Source organism: Primulina eburnea, chromosome 9, assembly GCF_022965805.1.
Source record: "Primulina eburnea isolate SZY01 chromosome 9, ASM2296580v1, whole genome shotgun sequence".
In the NCBI taxonomy this organism is placed as follows: Eukaryota; Viridiplantae; Streptophyta; class Magnoliopsida; order Lamiales; family Gesneriaceae; genus Primulina; species Primulina eburnea.
In genome coordinates, this window is record NC_133109.1 from 7,220,044 (window position 1) to 7,240,685 (window position 20,642).

A 20,642-nucleotide genomic window follows, 5' to 3' on the forward strand; every position below is an offset into this window, starting at 1 on the left:
CTAGAGGTCGGCTTGAATAACAAAGTTGTACCTCTTGTTACATAGATGAGGTACATACCGCCCGTCATCCCAAAATATTACCGGAACTAAGATTTCCGGAATGCCGGAGTACCTCCGTTAGCCATACGACGATATTTAATTCTGGTAGGAATTTGGCAAAACTTTCAATAAGAGAATTCAAGATCATAAAAAGTTACACATGCTGGAAAAAAAACGGGCCGCGCGTGGCCGCCGGACAGCCAGCCACGCGCCGGCACCATCGGCGCGTGTACCCCACGCGCCGTCGGAACAGCGATCTTCCGGCGGCAGAACGTTCCTGAGGTTATTTCTGACTTTTTGGACAACTTTCGTAATGTTTGGATATACCTTCTAATTAATATGAATTTTTGAAATTTAATTAAAATCAACCGGATTAAATTTTGAACAAAAAATAATCTGGAAATGATCAGCTAGTTACTTAAAAACTCTAACACATAAATATCATTCATAATATATTTTTAGGACTTGCTCCAGGAACTCGGATTATTAATTAAGCCTAAACTGTAAGTTAACAGGTGAGGAAATTACTATTCATTCTTCTATTAAATCCTTTGGCATTTGGCCTGGAAATTTCAATAGCATTTATTTAATGTTTAAATATCCTCCACTGTTCATTTCAATTACTGATATATTTTTTTGCATATTTATGAATGGATTGATATATCATGAATGAATGGAGTCATGGACAACGGATTTCGGTCCGGAAATTGAGTCCACTGGACAACGTGGCTTCGGCCCGGAAAATGAGTCCAATGAACAACGGGTCAAAAGTCCCGTGTATATGGTTCATCTGAACAACGCGCACCGAATATTTCGGTCCGGAGAATGGTTCACCCGGCTCGTAAAAAGTGCTCAATTAGAGCCACCAATGTTAATTTATGGAATTTTCATTTATCTATTATTTCATTGCATATCATTCATAATATCTAAATTTTTATTCCTATTATTTCATGTATAATTATGATGAAGTGTTATTTAAAAGCCATATATATATTTAAACTCACTAAGTCCTCAAAGACTTAACCCTCTGTTTCTCTTCGTCTATTGTAATTTCCAGACACAGGAACCTCCGATTTGGAACAAGAGGAAAATAACTGAAGTTGAAATAAGAGCATTTGAAAGTTGAGATGATATGTTTATAAATGAATGTTAAACTTCCGCTGTAACATAATTATACATAAGAATGTTAGACTTCCGCTGTAAAATAATTGTACATATTTGAAATAATAATGTAAATATTTGTAGATAATCCTTAAATTATGGTAGAAAATATTCAAAATTTTATCTACAATATCTTTCTAATAATAATAATGGTAAAAAATAAAAATAGAAGTTCAATATAGAAAGATAAGGTAAATGTGGCACCTAGTAAGGGAATAATTATGAATTCCTAAATCGGGCGCCACAGAGGTGGTATCAGAGCCTAGGTTTCTTAGAGCCTAGAGTCTAGAGACAGGAGCCTTAAGTTTATTATAATGTCATACATTAATGTTTTCCTCATAAATTAAATGTCTCTTTTCAGGATGACTCAGTTTGCTTGTTCTGTTTTTATTTTGCTTAGGTATTGTAAATATTTGAAACATGTCTTGTTTATAAATAAAACTTATTGTTACCCTCTGACATAACTATGTACATTCATTACAAGATATGTTCATATTTTATATTCATATGTTTAGAATGACGTCTTCACAAAATAGTACTCAAGCCAGAATCGGACAAGACATCCCCCCTCAAGATGACCACAACTCGCAACTGGTGGAAATTCCAGAAACGCTCAACACGATCCCCCGCAAGAACAAAACATACAAAATATGTTTGAAATAATGCATCAATTTGTGCAGTTTTGTCAGCGAAATCAACCACGACCTCATGATCAAGCTCAAGAACATCACCTTGAGGCAAATGATCGAGCTCTTGAGAGATTTTTGAGATTCAAACCGCCAAAGTTTGAAGGAAAACCAGATGCTTGTCAAGCAGAATCTTGGCTAAGCAAAATCAACAAAATATTCTCTATTCTCAAATATCCTGAAGAACAAAAGGTGAATTTTTCCACTTACTTATTTGAAGAAACAACTCATAACTGGTGGCGTACAGTGGAACATAGGTGGACAAAGAATCACACTCCAAAAACGTGGGAAAATTTTCTGCAAGAGTTCGAAGGTAAATATATAACTCAAGTTATATTAAATACTCGAGAACGGGAATTTATGGATTTAGTCCAAGGTGACATGATCGTAGCTCAATATGAGGCAGAATTCCACCGTCACATTATGCACCACATTACATGGAAGATGAGGTAAGAAAAAGAAAAAAAATTTGTTCAAGGATTAAAGCTCGATATTCGTTGGGCAACACTGTCCACGGAAGTTACCAGTTATGTTTCTGCTGTTAATAAAGCATTACGAGTGGAAGAAGACATCATGACACTTCTTAAAAAAGAGGAAGAAGAAAAGAAAATCAGGAAGCCCGACCCTTTTGAGGATAACCGGAAAAGAAAATTTGAAAAGAGAACACAACCAATCAAGCAAGGAGAAGCTGTTAAAGGAAAAGTTCCAAGAAACAACAATAAAAAGTGTGGATATTGTGGATTACCAAATCACGAAGAAGAAAAGTGCTGGAGAAAAGGTGGGAAATGCCTTATTTGCGGAAGTGAGCAACACCGTATTCAAGATTGTCCAAAAAGAACGCAAAAGACTCAACCCACAACAAAGCCAAAGATACCTGCTCGAGCCTATGCCCTCTTAGGAAACCGAGAGGAGGAAATTGACCCCACTGCAGTCGTAGAAGGTACTGTTAACATATTATCCAGTTCTGCAAAAACTTTATTTGACCCAGGAGCTACTCATTCTTTTATCTCAAAAGTTTTTGTGCATAAATTACCATTGTTACTGGAGCAGCTACCATATAGCTTCGAAATTAACTCACCTTTAGGGACAACAATGATTACTGACATCATTTACAAGAACTGTCCCTTAAACTTCCAAGAAAAAGAATATCTAGCATATTTGATTGAATTACCAATCAAGAACTAAGATATTATTCTTGGAATGGACTGGTTATATAGACACCAAGCCCAACTCAATTGGTACACAAAAGAAGTTTATCTTCAAACTTCTCATCCAATCATTTCGGAACCTAACCATACCATTGGAATAGTATCAACAGCAGAAGCTAGGGCTATACTAAAAGACAATGGACAAGGATTTCTAGCTTATTTGATAAATAAGCCAAAAGATCAACTCAAGATCTCAGAAATCTCAGTTGTACAAGAATTTCCAGAGGTTTTTCTTGAAGAGATCAATATTTTACCTCCTCAGAGAGACGTAGAGTTTTCCATTGATCTAATACTTGGAGCACAACCCAGATTTAAAACTCCATACAGAATGGCACCTTCAGAGTTAAAAGAATTAAAACTTCAATTACAAGAGCTCATGGACAAGAAATACGTCCGACCTAGTACCTCGCCATGGGGTGCTCCTGTATTATTTGTCAAAAAGAAAGATGGAACTCTAAGGATGTGCATTGATTATCGAGAACTTAACAATGTTACCATCAAAAACAAATATACTCTCCCCCATATCGAAGAATTGTTTGATGTTTTACAAGGATCTCAAGTATATTCAAAACTTGATTTGCGGCAAGGATATTACCAATTGAGGATTAAATAGGATGACATCTCCAAAACGGCTTTTAATACCCGTTATGGACACTATGAGTTTGTGGTAATGCCATTCGGATTAACCAACGCTCCTGCAGCTTTCATGGATATGATGCATCGAATATTCTAACCATTCTTGGATAAATTCTTTGTCATATTCATAGATGACATTTTGATATTTTCAAGAAATCACGAGGAGCATGCTCAACATTTACGATTGATTCTCAAAACTTTGAAAGAGCATCAATTATATGCCAAATTCAGTAAGTGTGAATTTTGGCTAGAAAAAGTGTCATTTCTTAGCCAATTTATCTCTAAGAAAGGACTGGAAGTAGATCCTGCAAAAATAGAAGCCATATCTCGTTGGAAACAACCAATCAACATCACAAAAATTAGAAGTTTTCTCGGCTTAGCAGGATACTACCGAAGATTTATTAAATATTTTGCGAAAATTGCTGTTCCCCTGACACAGCTAACTCGCAAAGACAACCCTTTCTTGTGGAATGATGAATGTGAGAAAAGTTTTTGCAAATTAAAAGAAATTCTGACCAGTGCACCTGTATTATCTTTACCAGAAGGAACAGAAGGATTTGTGGTTTACACAGATGCCTCAAAAGAAGGCTTTGGATGTGTACTGATGCAAAACGATAAAGTTATTGCATATGCATCTAGAAAATTAAAGAATCACGAGTTAAATTATCCCACTCATGATCTGGAATTAGGAGCAATAGTGTTTGCATTAGTAAAATGGAGACACTACTTGTACGGTTCCACTTTTGATATTTATACAGACCACAAAAGTCTGAAGTATTTATTTACTCAAAAAGAGCTGAACATGAGGCATAGAAGATGGATTGAATTTTTGGAAGACTACGATTGTTCCATTCTTTATCAATCAGGTAAAGCTAATGTAGTGGCTGATGCTTTAAGTAGAAAGATTAGCATGGCTTGTTTGGGAATGAAAGAAGAAAGAGAATGGGTACACATCCATTCTCGTGGGCACTTGGCCGGATTGAGAATTGAACCTGAATTTCATACCAGAATTAAGCAAAATCAAGAATTGGACCAAGAAGTTTCAAAACTCCGTGCTGATACCAATTTTGTCACCAATTCACAAGGAATACTATGCTATCATGACCGCATTTGTGTGCCTAGCTCAATGAAAAAGAAAATAATGGAAAAATCACATCAGTCTCGGATCAGCATTCATCCAGGAGGATCTAAGATGTACCAAGAGATTAAAACACACTTCTGGTGGAAAGGAATGAAACGAGATATCGCAGATTTCATTTCACAATGCCTATCTTGCCAAATGATAAAGGCTGAACATCAAAGACCAGCAGGTCTTTTGCAACCACTTCCTATACCAGAATGGAAATGGGATCAAATAACTATGGACTTTGTGATCGGATTAGCCCGGCTACAAGGAGGTTTTAACAGCATATGGGTAATCGTTGATCGCTTGACCAAGTCAGCACATTTCATACCCATAAGTCACAAATATGGGGTAGAAAAACTGGCTGAACTCTATCAGAAGGAAATTATACGGTTACATGGTATTCCCACTACCATAGTATCTGATAGAGATCCGAAGTTTACGTCAAGATTATGGAAAAAACTTCAGGAATGCCTTGGTACCAAATTAAATTTTAGGACAGCAGCACATCCGCAAACCGATGGTCAATCTGAACGAACCAATCAAATATTGGAAGACATGCTTCGCGCATGTGTGCTGGATTTTGGGGCAAATTGGGTAAAACATTTGCCTCTAGTTGAATTTTCATACAACAATAGTTATCAATCTTCAATAAAAATGGCCCCATATGAAGCATTATATGGAAGAAAATGTCGCTCTCCTCTTAACTGGGATATGGATGAATGGAGAGGCACAAAGAACGGACAAGAACGAGCAATCAGGCCTGACATTATACAAGAAGCTATCGACAAAATACAACTTATCAGGCAACGAATACAAACATCTCAAAGTCGACAGAAGAGTTAAGCAGATAAGAGGCGGAAAGATTTGAAATTTGAAGTCGGAGATTACGTATTACTCAAAGTATCACCAAGAAAAGGAATCAAGCGTACTGGAAAGAAGGGAAAGTTGCATCCTCAATTTGTTGGACCCTTTGAAGTGATAGAACGAATAGGCACTGTTGCTTATCGTCTATCTCTACCTGAAAATATCTCTGGTATACATAACGTATTCCACGTATCACAATTAAGGAAATGTAAAGTAGACTCAGCCCAATTGATTGACCACCAACAGATAGATCTGGAAGAAAATCTAACATATGAAGAACAACCTGTGAAGATTTTGGGCCAAAGAATAAAGGAACTTCGTGGTCGATCAATTCAGTTGATAAAAGTCTTATGGAAAAACCACAACATTGAAGAAGCAACGTGGGAAACAGAGAAAGATATGAGATGTCAATATCCTCATTTATTCCAATAACTCCTAAATCTGGGAACCAGATTTTTAAAAGGAGAGGATATTGTAACACCTAAAAACAAAGGTGCATATATATATTTTTATCAGTATAAATTTTATTATTTTCATTTTTAAAAATTTTATCACATTATTTTTCGGTACAAATTTTATTTGTCTAAAGTGTCTAGAAATACATTAAAATACATCACAATACACTTAAAAATTCATCAAGCACTATAAGGTTCTCATTTCAAAATCAAATACCCAAAATATAATAAAATATTATAACTAAACTCAACATATATGTTAAGTAAGTAATTACAATAATTATTAAGTTAAATATAAGATAATTATGTTCAATATTTAGATACACGAATATAATAATATTAAATTTGGATAAACATGAGATTTTTCTATTTAAGAAATAATTAATAATTATAATCATAAAATAATAATAATAATTAAAATAAATAAAAATAATAATAAAAATAAAAGGATAATCATGAAATTCGGCTATATATAGCCGACTCCATTCCTCCAAACCACATATCAGCCGAGAGAAAAGAGGGAAGGAAGAAAGAAAGAGAGAAGAGGAAAGAAAAGAAGGAAAAAAGAGAGAAAAAATAGAAGGAAAAGCTATACCCTTTCCGAAAAATCCCAATAAATCACCAACTATTCACCTCATATCATAAAACAATATAGCGCTGGAGGTGACGTAAGAGGATCGACCGAAAACAAGGAAATCCAACAAAGATATTCCGCAAATCGGCAACGGTATACTGTATTCAAGCTAGGTAATTTTCGCTCATTTCTCTTATAGCTACACACCAAACTAGAGGTCGGCTTGAATAACAAAGTTGTACCTCTTGCTACATAGATGAGGTACATACCGCCCGTCATCCCAAAATATTGCCGGAACTAAGATTTCCGGAATGCCGGAGTACCTCCGTTAGCCATACGACGATATTTAATTCTGGTATCGTTCGGTTAGGAATTTGGCAAAACTTTCAATAAGAGAATTCAAGATTATAAAAAGTTACACATGCTGGAAAAAAACGGGCCGCGTGTGGCCGCCGGACGGCCAGCCACGCATCGGCACCATCAGCGCGTGTACCCCACGCGCCGCCGGAACAGCGATCTTCCGGCGGCCGAACGTTCCTGAGGTTATTTCCGGCTTTTTGGCCAACTTTCGTAATGTTTGGATATACCTTCTAATTAATATGAATTTTTGAAATTTAATTAAAATCAACCGGATTAAATTTTGAACAAAAAATAATCTGGAAATGATCAGCTAGTTACTTAAAAACTCTAACACATAAATATCATTCATAATATATTTTTAGGACTTGCTCCAGGAACTCGGATTATTAATTAAGCCTAAACTGTAAGTTAACAGGTGAGGAAATTACTATTCATTCTTCTATTAAATCCTTTGGCATTTGGCCTGAAAATTTCAATAGCATTTATTTAATGTTTAAATATCCTCCACTGTTCATTTCAATTACTGATATATGTTCTTGCATATTTATGAATGGATTGATATATCATGAATGAATGGAGTCATGGACAACGGATTTCGGTCCGGAAATTGAGTCCACTGGACAACGTGGCTTCGGCCCGGAAAATGAGTCCAATGAACAACGGGTCAAAAGTCCCGTGTATATGGTTCATCTGAACAACGCGCACCGAATATTTCGGTCCGGAGAATGGTTCACCCGGCTCGTAAAAAGTGCTCAATTAGAGCCACCAATGTTAATTTATGGAATTTTCATTTATCTATTATTTCATTGCATATCATTCATAATATCTAAATTTTTATTTCTATTATTTCATGTATAATTATGATGAAGTGTTATTTAAAAGCCATATATATATTTAAACTCACTAAGTCCTCAAAGACTTAACCCTCTGTTTCTCTTCGTCTATTGTAATTTCCAGACACAGGAACCTCCGATTTGGAACAAGAGGAAAATAACTGAAGCTGAAATAAGAGCATTTGAAAGTTGAGATGATATGTTTATAAATGAATGTTAAACTTCCGCTGTAACATAATTATACATATGAATGTTAGACTTCCGCTGTAAAATAATTGTACATATTTGAAATAATAATGTAAATATTTGTAGATAATCCTTAAATTATGGTAGAAAATATTCAAAATTTTATCTACAATATCTTTCTAATAATAATAATGGTAAAAAATAAAAATAGAAGTTCAATATAGAAAGATTGAAGGTAAATGTGGCACCTAGTAAGGGAATAATTATGAATTCCTAAACCGGACGCCACACTCTGTAACTTTTCTCAGTAGTGAAGACTCTTATAGAAGACTTCATCTTCTATAACAGCCTTCCTGTTCTCCAGAGCAAATGGCGAAGCACTCGAACTACTCGCATCTGCCATTCTTTTTGTCTTAAATATTTTCACTAATATGACTAAAACTAACCGTGTTACTTCTCCTTATAGGCGAAAATCATGGAAGCCGAAAGGCCATCAATGTTTCAGCAAACGAAAATCTTTCTGATCTTTAATTTTATTTTATATCGTCACTTTCGTTATCATATGAATATATTAAGGGGGAATAATGGTTTTAAGAGGTTAACTGAGAAGACAAATGTTAGTTGACTCTCAACTGAAAGGACACAGTCTTACAACTGATAGCTCAGTTTCCTTACTCTCAGCAATGGCAAATTAGATCCCTGCTCATCTATTGAATGCTATGGCTATCAATTTTGAATCTGTTTTATCAGTATAAGAAGTCTATGTGAAAAATGTATTTCTGAAGCTTGAATCAGCTGGGCTGAGGATATTTTTAGGGCAATACTCGCAGGAGATTTACCCAAAAGAACTCCAAGACCTCTACTCAAATGGATATATCGACTCTGATGGAAACATCATTTCTATTATTAATGGTCAGCTGGTGACCATTTCTGAAGATTCTCTCGGAGAAATCTTTTCATTACCTTCTGATGGACTGGTACACTTTGCTGATGTTAAAGCATCAGATATTGAAGAAATGCAAACTGCACTCTCTGCTGATGGATGGAAAATCAAAGTTTCCGATCCTAAGAAGGAACTGAAGAATGAGGTTCAGTTGTTGGCTGATATCGTAGGCAAAGGGCTATTGGCCAAAGCAGGATCATTTGCTGCCCTGTCTTTGGAAAAATTTCAAGCTATTACGGTTATTATTACTGGAAGAAAATTCAATTGGAAGCAACTTATTTTTAGTATCTTGAAGAACATGTTTTCCTACACCAAGCAATCCAAAGGATTTGCAGTGCCGTTGAGCTCTTTGATGAAAGTCAAAGGGATAGTGGCTGATGATTCTGAGCGATTATCAAAATTCAAAATCTTCAATGGGAAGAATGTTATGCCACCCAAGACTGAATTAAATATTTCTCCTGATCAGTTCGTGAAGATCAAGAAGGAGATTGGGATGCAACAGGGTGGTCCCAAATCAGTTAAAAAAGCCAAGACATTGGGTCAACTGAAGACAGTTAAAAGAAAACTGATTATCAGTGAATCCGAATCCGAGAACACGCCCTCTCCAAAAGTGGACAAGAAACCATGAGCACAAAGGGCAAAATTACCAACCACAGCAGAATCTATTCCTACTGAAAGGCTGAAATCTTCAACTGCCCAACAGCCTATCAAAGTAGTTCCTCTGAAGATCATCCCACCGGAAATCTCAACTGAAGCAACAAAGGAAACAGTTAGGATCAAAGCTCCTTTAATCCATATCAATCGCCCTGCTGTTCTAGCACCTGCCAGACCCAAAGGTATAAAGCTTACAGAACTGGTGGATACTACTCATACTGGATTGGAAATTACACACATCCTCAGTACTGAAAAAGGGAAGGGCTAATTGATTGAAGAACCCAAGCCATCCAATTCCATTCAAACTCATATTGACCTTGTTTGGGAACATGTTAATAATTTTGCAGCATCAAAACTTCAATCCTATGATGCCTGGACCGCTTACAGAACTCAGCTTTTTGCTAAGCAACTGCAAAAGAAATCTCAGCTGAATAAATTTATCAAACTAGAAGAAATTGTCCTCAAGGTGGTCAAAGCTGCCACAATTGTTCAAGCTTTGGAGAGAAAAACCTATTTTTTTGACCAAATTCGAGCTAAGAATCTATCTCAACTGCATGAGAAATTGAAGGCAAACTACATTCCCACCAATCCAACTGCTTATAATGATCGAGCTGTGATCACTCAGCTAGATACTGATCTTACTAGCTTCCAAGCTCAGATAAAAGTATGGGAAATGGATCAGGAGTTAGTTCTTCCTGAAGAAACTCTGAAGAAAAAGAAGAAGAACCCTCCTCTCAGCAGACAGAGCCACCCTCGTAACAAATTATTGTTACAAGTGAAGAAACAGCTCAGGATGTGCCACAATCATCTACTGTGGAACATCAAATTTATTCTGAAGCCGAGTTGAATTTTGCCAACATTGATGAAATTATTCAAGCAGTGGTGACAGAATCTATTTCTGAAAAAGTTTATCACTCAACTGATCAAATCACTCAAGAGGTTCCTATCTCAACAGAAGCACCAGTTCAGCCTGCTGTTTCTGAGCTAAAGGAGCAAACAGTGGTGCCTACTCCATCACCATATCAACAGATTGCTGAGAATATATAAGCCTTGTTAATTTCTCCAACTGATGAACCAGCATGAATATCAGAGGACTATCAAACAAATGTATCAGTTCATGACCCTCTCACAGAAGATCTTATTCAGCAGGAAAGGCCAATTGTCGATCAACATCAATCCTCATCTCCTCTAGTCCAAGTAGCAGTGACTGAAACAGATGTTACAGCACAGACTGTTCCTGAAACGATACTATCTGATAGAACCATGGTGGTCTTTGATCAAGTCTCACATGAACCAAGAACATCCGATCAGTCACCTCCTCTTCAATCCACAGAAATTGATCTTATCCTTGAGTAAATCCAGAATATGAAGCATAATATGCAGCAGATGCTTACTGAGATCAAGAAAATTCAATCCACACAATTTTCTCATACTGTCAAATTGGATTCTTCCATTGAATCTCATTCAGCAAAACTGAAATCTATTCAAGCAAACATGGAGTCTCTTACACGAACTGTGGATGAGATGAAAAATAACAGAGGACTAGCTCAAAGTCTATTTACAACTTAGGATATAATCAGCAAACGAGTTGAGCGATTGGAAACTTTTGTTTCTAATAAAATAGAATTGCTGCAGACTTCTTTACAAACTGCTGTCTCAAGTATCTCCTCAGATGTCAAAATCCTTTCCACTGACGTTCGAAGACTTTCTACTAAGATGGATGTGTTTGACAAAATGGGGGAAGAGATCAAAGAGACCTTAGAACAACAAAAGAAATCTTCCCGGTGAAAAAAAATCTCTGCAAATTCGTGTAGTCCATTATTCAGTTGATCAATCTTTTATTTTATCTACAACGAGTTCAGACGTTAAGTTATTACTTACTTAGTTTTGTCAAACACCGTAAAGGGGGAAATTGTTGGAAACTAAATTCCGGTGTTTGACAAAATATGAACCAACTGAAAATACGAAGCAACTGATCAAGTAAACTGAACTCAGCAACTGATCGAGTAAACTGAACTCAGCAACTGAATCTAGCAAACTAATCTACGCAACTGAATTCAATTCAGTTATTCTCCTCGTCAACTGACAGACAATATATTCAGCTGTATGTATTTAAGCTAAGCATCCTTCAACTAAACATGTCTCGGGAAAGAACATTCCACCGACAAAGAGACATAGAAGACTGCAACTGAATATGAAACGCCGCACTTCAATCAATACATCTTAGAACAACGCATTGCAGTTAAGACGAAGCATTACAATAAATGAAGCAAACAATTACAAAGGAATAATGAAGTGGCAATCAACAGATACAAAGATTGGAAACGTTTAGAACATGGAATGGAATTTGTGGCAGATGATAAGATGTAGAAAATCCAATGACCACAAGTCCATTTTCCATATACATTCCAGTAAGAATGTTATATGAACAATATAAGGCATAATACTTTGCTACTTATATTGATTCAGGGGCAAGAATCTGTACAGCAAAACGAGGAGTTTTTCCAAATAATTTGGAAGAAGAACTACCAAAGATTGCTGAAAGAGATTTCTCCAGAAGAATCTTAATACTATGTAAAGGGATTAAGATGACTGAAATCATGATTGGCGGTGCTGGACAAACACCTTGGTACAAGGTAAAGACACCACCAATTTATTTTCATGATACATGAGCTGACATATTGCTAGGAAATAATTTCCTACAGATGTTCAAGTCCTATACTCAAGAAAATGTGACTAGACGATTAGTGTTCACAACACCATCTGATCATAAAATCATAGTCCAGAGACTACGAGAGGCATTTTACAGAAAATTTCCAATCCAGTTTCGCAGCAAGCGTGGTGATTCAAGAAAACTTCTGAACCCAAAAATGAAGGATTCGAGAAGGTTTGGAGAAACAATGCTCCAGTTGAGAGAAGATAAAGAACTCCAACCAGAAGATATAGAATGCCTTAAGATAACTCTACATACAAATGAAGTAGAGTTTTAATCTAAGGTATCATTGGAAGATGTCAAGAAAAGGATTAAAGAAAACTACAATGAAGATCCATTTGCATGGTGGGACAGAAATCAACTCAAAGCTTGCCTTAAAATTAAGGAATGCAAAGAGTATGAATTTGTCCATTGTAAGCCTATCCCAATGAATATCATTGATCAAAGGGATATGCAGATTATAATCAAGGAAAATTTGGACCTTGGTTTATTCAAAGCAGGTATGTCACCATATAGCAGTCCAGGTTTTCTGGTAAGAAATCATGGTGAGATAAAACGAGGAAAACCCAGACTAGTTATTAATTATCAAGAAATTAATAAGATTCTGGAGTTTGATGGGTATTTTATACCTAGTAGAGAACACTTGATTAGTTGCATACGCAACGCCAAGATATTCTCTAAGTTTGATTGCAAGTCCGGATTCTATCAAATTCGGATGCAGGAAGAAAGCAAAAAATTCACAGCTTTCTCCACACCTCAAGGACATTATATCTGGGAAGTATTACCAATGTGAATGACTAATTCACCCCAGATATTTCAAACAAAGATGGATAATCTTTTTAAAGATTATTTTAAGTTTATATTTGTTTATATTGACGATGTTTTAATAGCATCTAAAGATATGAATGAACATGTTAAGCATTTGGAGATTTTCTCTAATGTTTGCAAGAAAGAAGAACTGGTTTTATCTTGAAAGAAAGCAGTCATTGCAACAAGGAAGATTGAATTCCTCGGAATTGAAATCGATGAGTCAGGAATAACTCTGGAAGAACACATAGTGGAAAAGGTGTAGAATTTTCCAGAAAATCTCAAAGACTAGAAGCAACTTCAAGTTTCTTAGGAGTTGTTAATTTTGCTGGGATGTTTATAAAAATCATAGCAAAACACAGGAAGGTGTTCAGTCCATTATTGAAAAAAGATGCAAGATTTATATGGACAAAAGAACATACAGAATGACTTGTCCATTTGAAGGATGTTTGTAAAAATCTTCCAAAAATGGCCATTCCTCAAGATGAAGATGATCTGGTATTGTATACCGATGCCAGTGATCATTGGTGGGCAGCAGTTCTTACTAAGCTCACGCCAGATGGAGAATAACCATGTAGATATTGTAGTGGGTTATTCTCAGATGCAAAAGCCATCAGATGTCATATCAACGAGAAAGAATTTTATGCAGTAAAAAGGGCTTTTGAAAAATGACTATTATTCTTACTTGCAAAGAAATTCACTTTGAAAGTTGATAATACACATGTGAAAGCTTTCTTAAGGAATATAATTGAATCTAAAACTGAGAAAGCCAGATTATTAAGATGGCAAGCACTGTCAGAATTATATTTTTGATATTGTGATAATTAAAATATCATGAAAATATTCTTGCAGATTTTTTAACAAGAGATTGACATCATTAACATTAATCCTATTATCAAGATTCAGAGGTATTTGAGGGAACACCTTGAAATACTTCAAACTGAGTTCAACAAGTTGGTCGTTAACGCAGAAGTTGCGGGAAGGCTACAACAAGCTGATAAGATAATTGTCTCTGATCGAATTACATGTTGTTTACAGGCATATACTCAGTTATGATCTGTAATGCAAAGGCATATCCTCTAAGACATTGAGAAGCCATTGGTTTCCCAAATGGAGAGTTTTCGAGTACAAGACTCTATACCTGTAGCGGGGGATTCAAATACCCCTTGCACAAGTGTTAAGTCGGGATCATCACTAGATGAGTCGGCTGAAACAAAAATTGAGACTCCTGATCCTTATCTTGAGTCTTCAAGTCAACCCTTCACCTCGGGGATTGAAGAGGGAGAGATCAACTTTAGGCCTCGTATTGACAAAGGCAAATCTATGGTTGGTACTAACGAAGCAACAATTTCTCTATTTCAGGTTTATCAGCAGAATTGGGAGAAATTGAAAACAAGAATTGGAATTAACCCAGCTACTAACAAGTATGATGTTTCAGGAAAATATCTCAGGGTATGGATGAAACCAAATTCATATCCAAAGGAGGTCAAGGCATGGGATGAATTCGGGACTCTTGCCTCAGTTTATACTAAATCACCAAGCTTTCCGGAAATTTCAAGACTTCCAAAATGCATCCAGGAAGCTGTTCATGAAACTTGGGAGAAGATTCTCTCGAAGTCTTTCATTTAATCAAGTTAAGGAGGTCGGATATAAATGTTCAAAAATTTATCAAGGACCCTCCAACAGAAGAAACACCCCTGGTTGCTTCAATTTCTGAAAATGATATGTCTACACGAAGAGCATGGGGTTTATGGGTCTCTCTCACTGGGATGGATAAAGTCAAGTTCCTGTTCAAATTTTATAATCATTCAGTGAACGGATCATTCAATTTAAACACCATGACAGGAAAAACCACAAATTTTGCATAAGATTTATTCGAGAAAAAGAGAAATATTTTGTGGAACAGCAAGCTGCCGGCCAGTAAAGAGACTCGCCGAAAATTCTGTAACATGGCACATATAGGAAGATGGTCAGAAAACATCTGCCTTGAATGCCAAAACCAGAAGGAACCTGAATTCGGTAAAGGATTTAAACCGAGATTTGATCGGAAACACTTTACCGACACAAGCACAAGTGGTGGTGAACCACCTTCACGTTTTCCTCGAGGACAACGAAAACCAAAGATTCCTTGAAAAAAATTAAAGGTGTACATACGATCGATCAGCCCACTAGCAAAAATAAAAACCCACCATGTGAGTGTAAGGACAAGGACCGCAAATAATAGGTGATAAATGACACTAAAACCACTAATAATGAGTGGTAAAAGACAAAAGGACATTGGATAATATATCTTTAAAAATCCACTGAATAAAAGCAAGACAACGGGTCCTGAAATTTTCATCTATAAATAAGGACAGATTGGAACCAGTGAAACACACCAAGAAAAAAAATCTACAGAAAATGTATTTGACATATCTGAAGGTTTTAAAAAGAAAAATTAAGTATGAAAGGAATGAGCTAAAAGCTCTCAGATCATTAGCTCAAACGTTCCGAGAAAAAGGGGACGAAATTACAGTTGATCTTTTTCAAACGCATTCCTACTGGCAGTGCGATGAAATAAAAGAATGGGAAAAACTGATGTCTAGATTAATAATCTAGAAAAAGACATTGTAGGAAAGGACCACTCAACCACTATATGGAACCCAAGCAAGCTGTAAAGACTTATGAAGATTTGAAGTTCGAGTTTCAAATCTGAAGGAGCCTTCTATAAATAAAGAAGCAGAAGGAAGATGAAGCCATCGATCAACCTCTTCATTTTTCTTCAAACTATTTGTAATAATTTTATTTCAAGTGTATGTGTGTAGTGAGTTCAGCTACTATTAGTAGCTAAACAAGTTTCTCCTCCTCTACAGGAGGTTACTATGTATTTATAAAATGTTGGTGTTTGAATGAAGAGATCTTTGCTCTTAGCCCATCTCATGTATTATTTTCAAAATTTTATCTTTTATTGTACACCTTAAGGTAGGAAATGAATTAGGGTTGTGCTAAGTGCTGCTGAAAGAATCTACATCGGTAACCATCGGTTGCGATTGCGTGGTTGGGCTGTGAGTAGCAGTATGTAAAATACGATGGATATAACCCGGTGGTACTCCGGTCAAAGAGATAAAAGATTTAATTTATTTTACGGAAGCATGATGATCCATTATTTACAAATGAAAAATCAATTATTCAAAATAAAGATATAAGGGTAAATTTGGAAATTTAAAAGATATGGGGAGTTGAAACAAAGTGAACTGTGAGTCCTTTGAGCGAGTGTGAACTGTGAAGGAGGTTCATGGTATCTTCGTATTCGGTGGAAATTTGCGCATTCCCCACCACGTTTGTCATCACATTATTAACTCTCTCCACCATGTTGAATCATTTAAGAGTTGTATTTTTTGTAAGACAGTCTCATTAATCTTTATCTGTGAGACGGATCAATCCTACCGATATTCACAATAAAAATAATACTTTTAGCATAAAAAGTAATACTTTTCATGGATGACCCAAATAAAAGATCCGTCTCATAAAATACGATCTGTGAGACCGTCTCATATAAGTTTTTGTCATTATTTGAAAATGAATTTGGTTACTTTTCCCAAAATCTATATATATATATATATATATATATATATATATATATATATATATATATATATAGACACACACACACACACACACACACACACACACACACACATATATATATATATATATATATATATATATAAAAGCAGAGTTTTTGCCAAAAATAGTAATTTCCCGCCAAAATGTCATTACTAAAAAAAGAAAGATTTATAATGGATATTGATATGTATGTACTGTAATAAATGATCACTTCTGTGACACCGTAAAAAAAAAGGTGCATAAATGCATTTTTATTAGTATAAATTTAATTATTTTCACTTTTAAAATTTTATCACATTATTTTTCGATACAAATTTTATTTGTCCAAAGTATCCAGAAATAAATTAAAATACATTACAATACACTTAAAAATTAATCAAGCAATATGAGGTTCCCATTCCAAAATCAAATACCCAAAATATAATAAAATATAATAAAATATTATAAATAAACCCAACATATATGTTAAGTAATAAATTACAATAATTATTAAGTTCAATATAAGATAATTAGGTTCAATAATTAGATACACGAATATAATAATATTAAGTTTGGATAAACATGAGATTTTTTTCTATTTAATAAATAAATAAAAATAATTAAATAATAATAATACATAAATAATTAATAATAATAATAATAATAAAAGGATAAGCATGAAACGGCTATATATATACCTGAACATTTACTTTCAATGCCATAACCGTCCGAGAAAAGAGAAACGAAAGAAGAGAGGAGAAGGAAAGGGAGAAAAGAGAGAAAAAATAGAGGGAAAAGCTATACTCTTTCCGAAAAATTCCAATAAATCACCAACTATTCACCTCATATCATAAAACAATATAATGTTGGAGGTGACGTAAGAGGATCGACCGAAAACAAGGAAATCCATCAAAGATATTCCGCAAATCGGCAACGGTATCCTGTATTCAAGCTAGATACTTTTCGCTCATTTCTCTTATAGCTACACACCAAACTAGAGGTCTGCTTGAATAACAAAGTTGTACCTCTTGTTGCATAGATGAGGTACATACCGCGCGTCATCCCAAAATATTGCCGGAACTAAGATTTCCGGAATGCCGGAGTACCTCCGTTAGCCATACGACGATATTTAATTCTGGTATCGTTCGGTTAGGAATTTGACAAAAGTTTCAATAAGATAATTTAAGATCATAAAAAGTTACACATGCTGGAAAACAACGGGCCGTGCGTGGCCACCGGACGGCCAGCCATGCGCCGGCACCATCGACGCGTGTACCACACGCGCCGCCGGAACGGCGATCTTCCGGCGGCCGAACGTTGCTGAGGTTATTTCCGACTTTTTGGCCAACTTTCGTAATGTTTGGATATACCTTCTAATTAATATGATTTTTTGAAATTTAATTAAAATCAACCGGATTAAATTATGAACAAAAAATAATCTAGAAATGATCAGCTAGTTACTTAAAAACTCTAACACATAAATATCATTCATAATATATTTTTAGGACTTGCTCCAGGAACTCGGAGTGTTAATCAAGCCTAAACTGTAAGTTATCAGGTGAGGAAATTACTATTCATTCTTCTATTAAAGTCCTTTGGCATTTGGCCTGGAAATTTCAATAGCATTTATTTAATGTTCTAATATCATCCACTGTTCATTTCAATTACTGATATATTTTCTCGCATATTTATGAATGGATTGATATATCATGAATGAATGGAGTTATGGACAACGGATTTTGGTCCGGAAATTGAGTCCACTGGACAACGTGGCTTCGGCCAGGAAAATGAGTCCAATGAACAACGGGTCAACAGTCCCGGGTATATGGTTCATCTGAACAACGCGCACCGAATATTTCGGTCCGGAGAATGGTTCACTCGGCTCGTAAAAAGTGCTCAATTAGAGCCACCAATGTTAATTTATGGATTTTCATTTATCTATTATTTCATTGCATATCATTCATAATATCTAAATTGTTATGCCTATTATTTCATTCATCATTATGATGAAGTGTTATTTAAAAGCCATATACTAATCTAAACTCACTAAGTCCTCAACGACTTAACCCTCTGTTTCTTTTCGTCTATTGTAATTTACAGACACAGGAACCCCCGAATTGGAACAAGAGGAAAATAACTGAAGCTGAAATAAGAGCAATTGAAAGTTGGGATGATCTGTTTATAAATGAATGTTAAACTTCCGCTGTAACATAATTGTACATATGAATGTTAGACTTCTGCTGTAAAATAATTGTACATATTTGAAATAAGAATGTAAATATTTGTAGATAATCTTTAAATTATTGTAGAACGTAATTAAATTTTTATCTACAATATCTTTCTAAAAATAATAATGCTAAAAATAAAAATAGAAGTTCAATAAAGAAAGATTGAAGGTAAATGTGGCACCTAGTAAGGGAATAATTATGAATTCCTAAACCGGGCGCCACAGAGGTGGTATCAGAGCCTAGGTTTCTTAGAGCCTAGAGTCTAGAGACAAGAGCCTAAGGTTTATTACAATGTCATACATTAATTTTTATATTTTCCTCATAATTGAAATGTCTCTTTTCAGGATGGCTCAGTTTGCTTGTTCTGTTTGTATTTTGTCTGGGTATAAATAAAATTGATTGTTTACCCTCTAACATAACTATGTACATTCATTGCAAGATATGTTCATATTTTATATTTATGTGTTTAGAATGACGTCTTCACAAAATAGTACTCAAGCCAGAATCAAACAAGACATCCCCCCTCAAGATGACCACAACTCGGCAACGGGTGGAAATTCCAGGAACGCTCAACACGATCCCCCCCAAGAACAAAACATACAAAATATGTTTGAAATAATGCATCAATTTGTGCAGTTTTGTCAGCAAAATCAACCACGACCTCATGATCAAACTCAAGAGCATCACCTTGAGGAAAATGATCGAGCTCTTGAGAGATTTTTGAGATTCAAACCGCCAAATTTTGAAGGAAAACCAGATGCTTGTCAAGCAGAATCTTGGCTAAGCAAAATCAACAAAATATTCTCTATTCTCAAATATCCTGAAGAACAAAAGGTGAATTTTTCCACTTAATTATTTGAAGAAGCAACTCATAACTGGTGGCGTACAGTGGAACATAGGTGGACAAAGAATCACCCCCCAAAAACGTGGGAAAGTTTTCTGCAAGAGTTCGAAGGTAAATATATAACTCAAGTTATATTAAATACCCGAGAACGTGAATTTATGGATTTAGTCCAAGGTGACATGACCGTAGCTCAATATGAGGCAGAATCCCACCGTCTTATACATTATGCACCACACTACAAGGAAGATGAGGTAAGAAAAACGAAAAATTTGTTCAAGGGTTAAAACTCGATATTCGTTTGGCAACACTGTCCACAGAAGTTACCAGTTATGTTGCTGCTGTTAATCAAGCCCTACGAGTGGAAGAAGACATCAAGACACTTCTTAAAAAGGAGGAAGAAGAAAAGAAAATCAGGAAGCCCGACCCTTTTGATGATAATAACCGGAAAAGAAAATTTGAAAAGAAAAAAAAATACACATATACACATGTGTATTATACCTATCATGGAAAATATACCTATAATATCGTCCAACCTTATAGATAAATAAATTTATATAATTTCTGAATCAACCGAATTGGATCCATACAAAATATACAATATAAATAATATCCTGTTAAAAAAATTATTGATAAATATGGTTTCAAAACAACCCTTATATACAGTATAAATATTATCATCAATCAATTACTTTATATAAGTATATTCTCATAATAATAATAGGAGGTCCCCCTTATATATC

The 20,642-nt window shown here is 35.3% G+C and overlaps 1 protein-coding gene across 1 annotated transcript; it reads left to right on the forward strand.

Moving 5' to 3' along the window:
* Positions 1–1,862: 1,862 nt before the first annotated feature.
* Positions 1,863–3,071, forward strand: LOC140840701 (uncharacterized). The gene is made up of 2 exons (XM_073207875.1): positions 1,863–2,199; positions 2,365–3,071. Exons 1-2 carry the CDS (start codon positions 1,863–1,865, stop codon positions 3,069–3,071), a joined length of 1,044 nt encoding a protein of 347 aa, XP_073063976.1.
* The last annotated feature ends 17,571 nt before the right edge of the window (positions 3,072–20,642 follow it).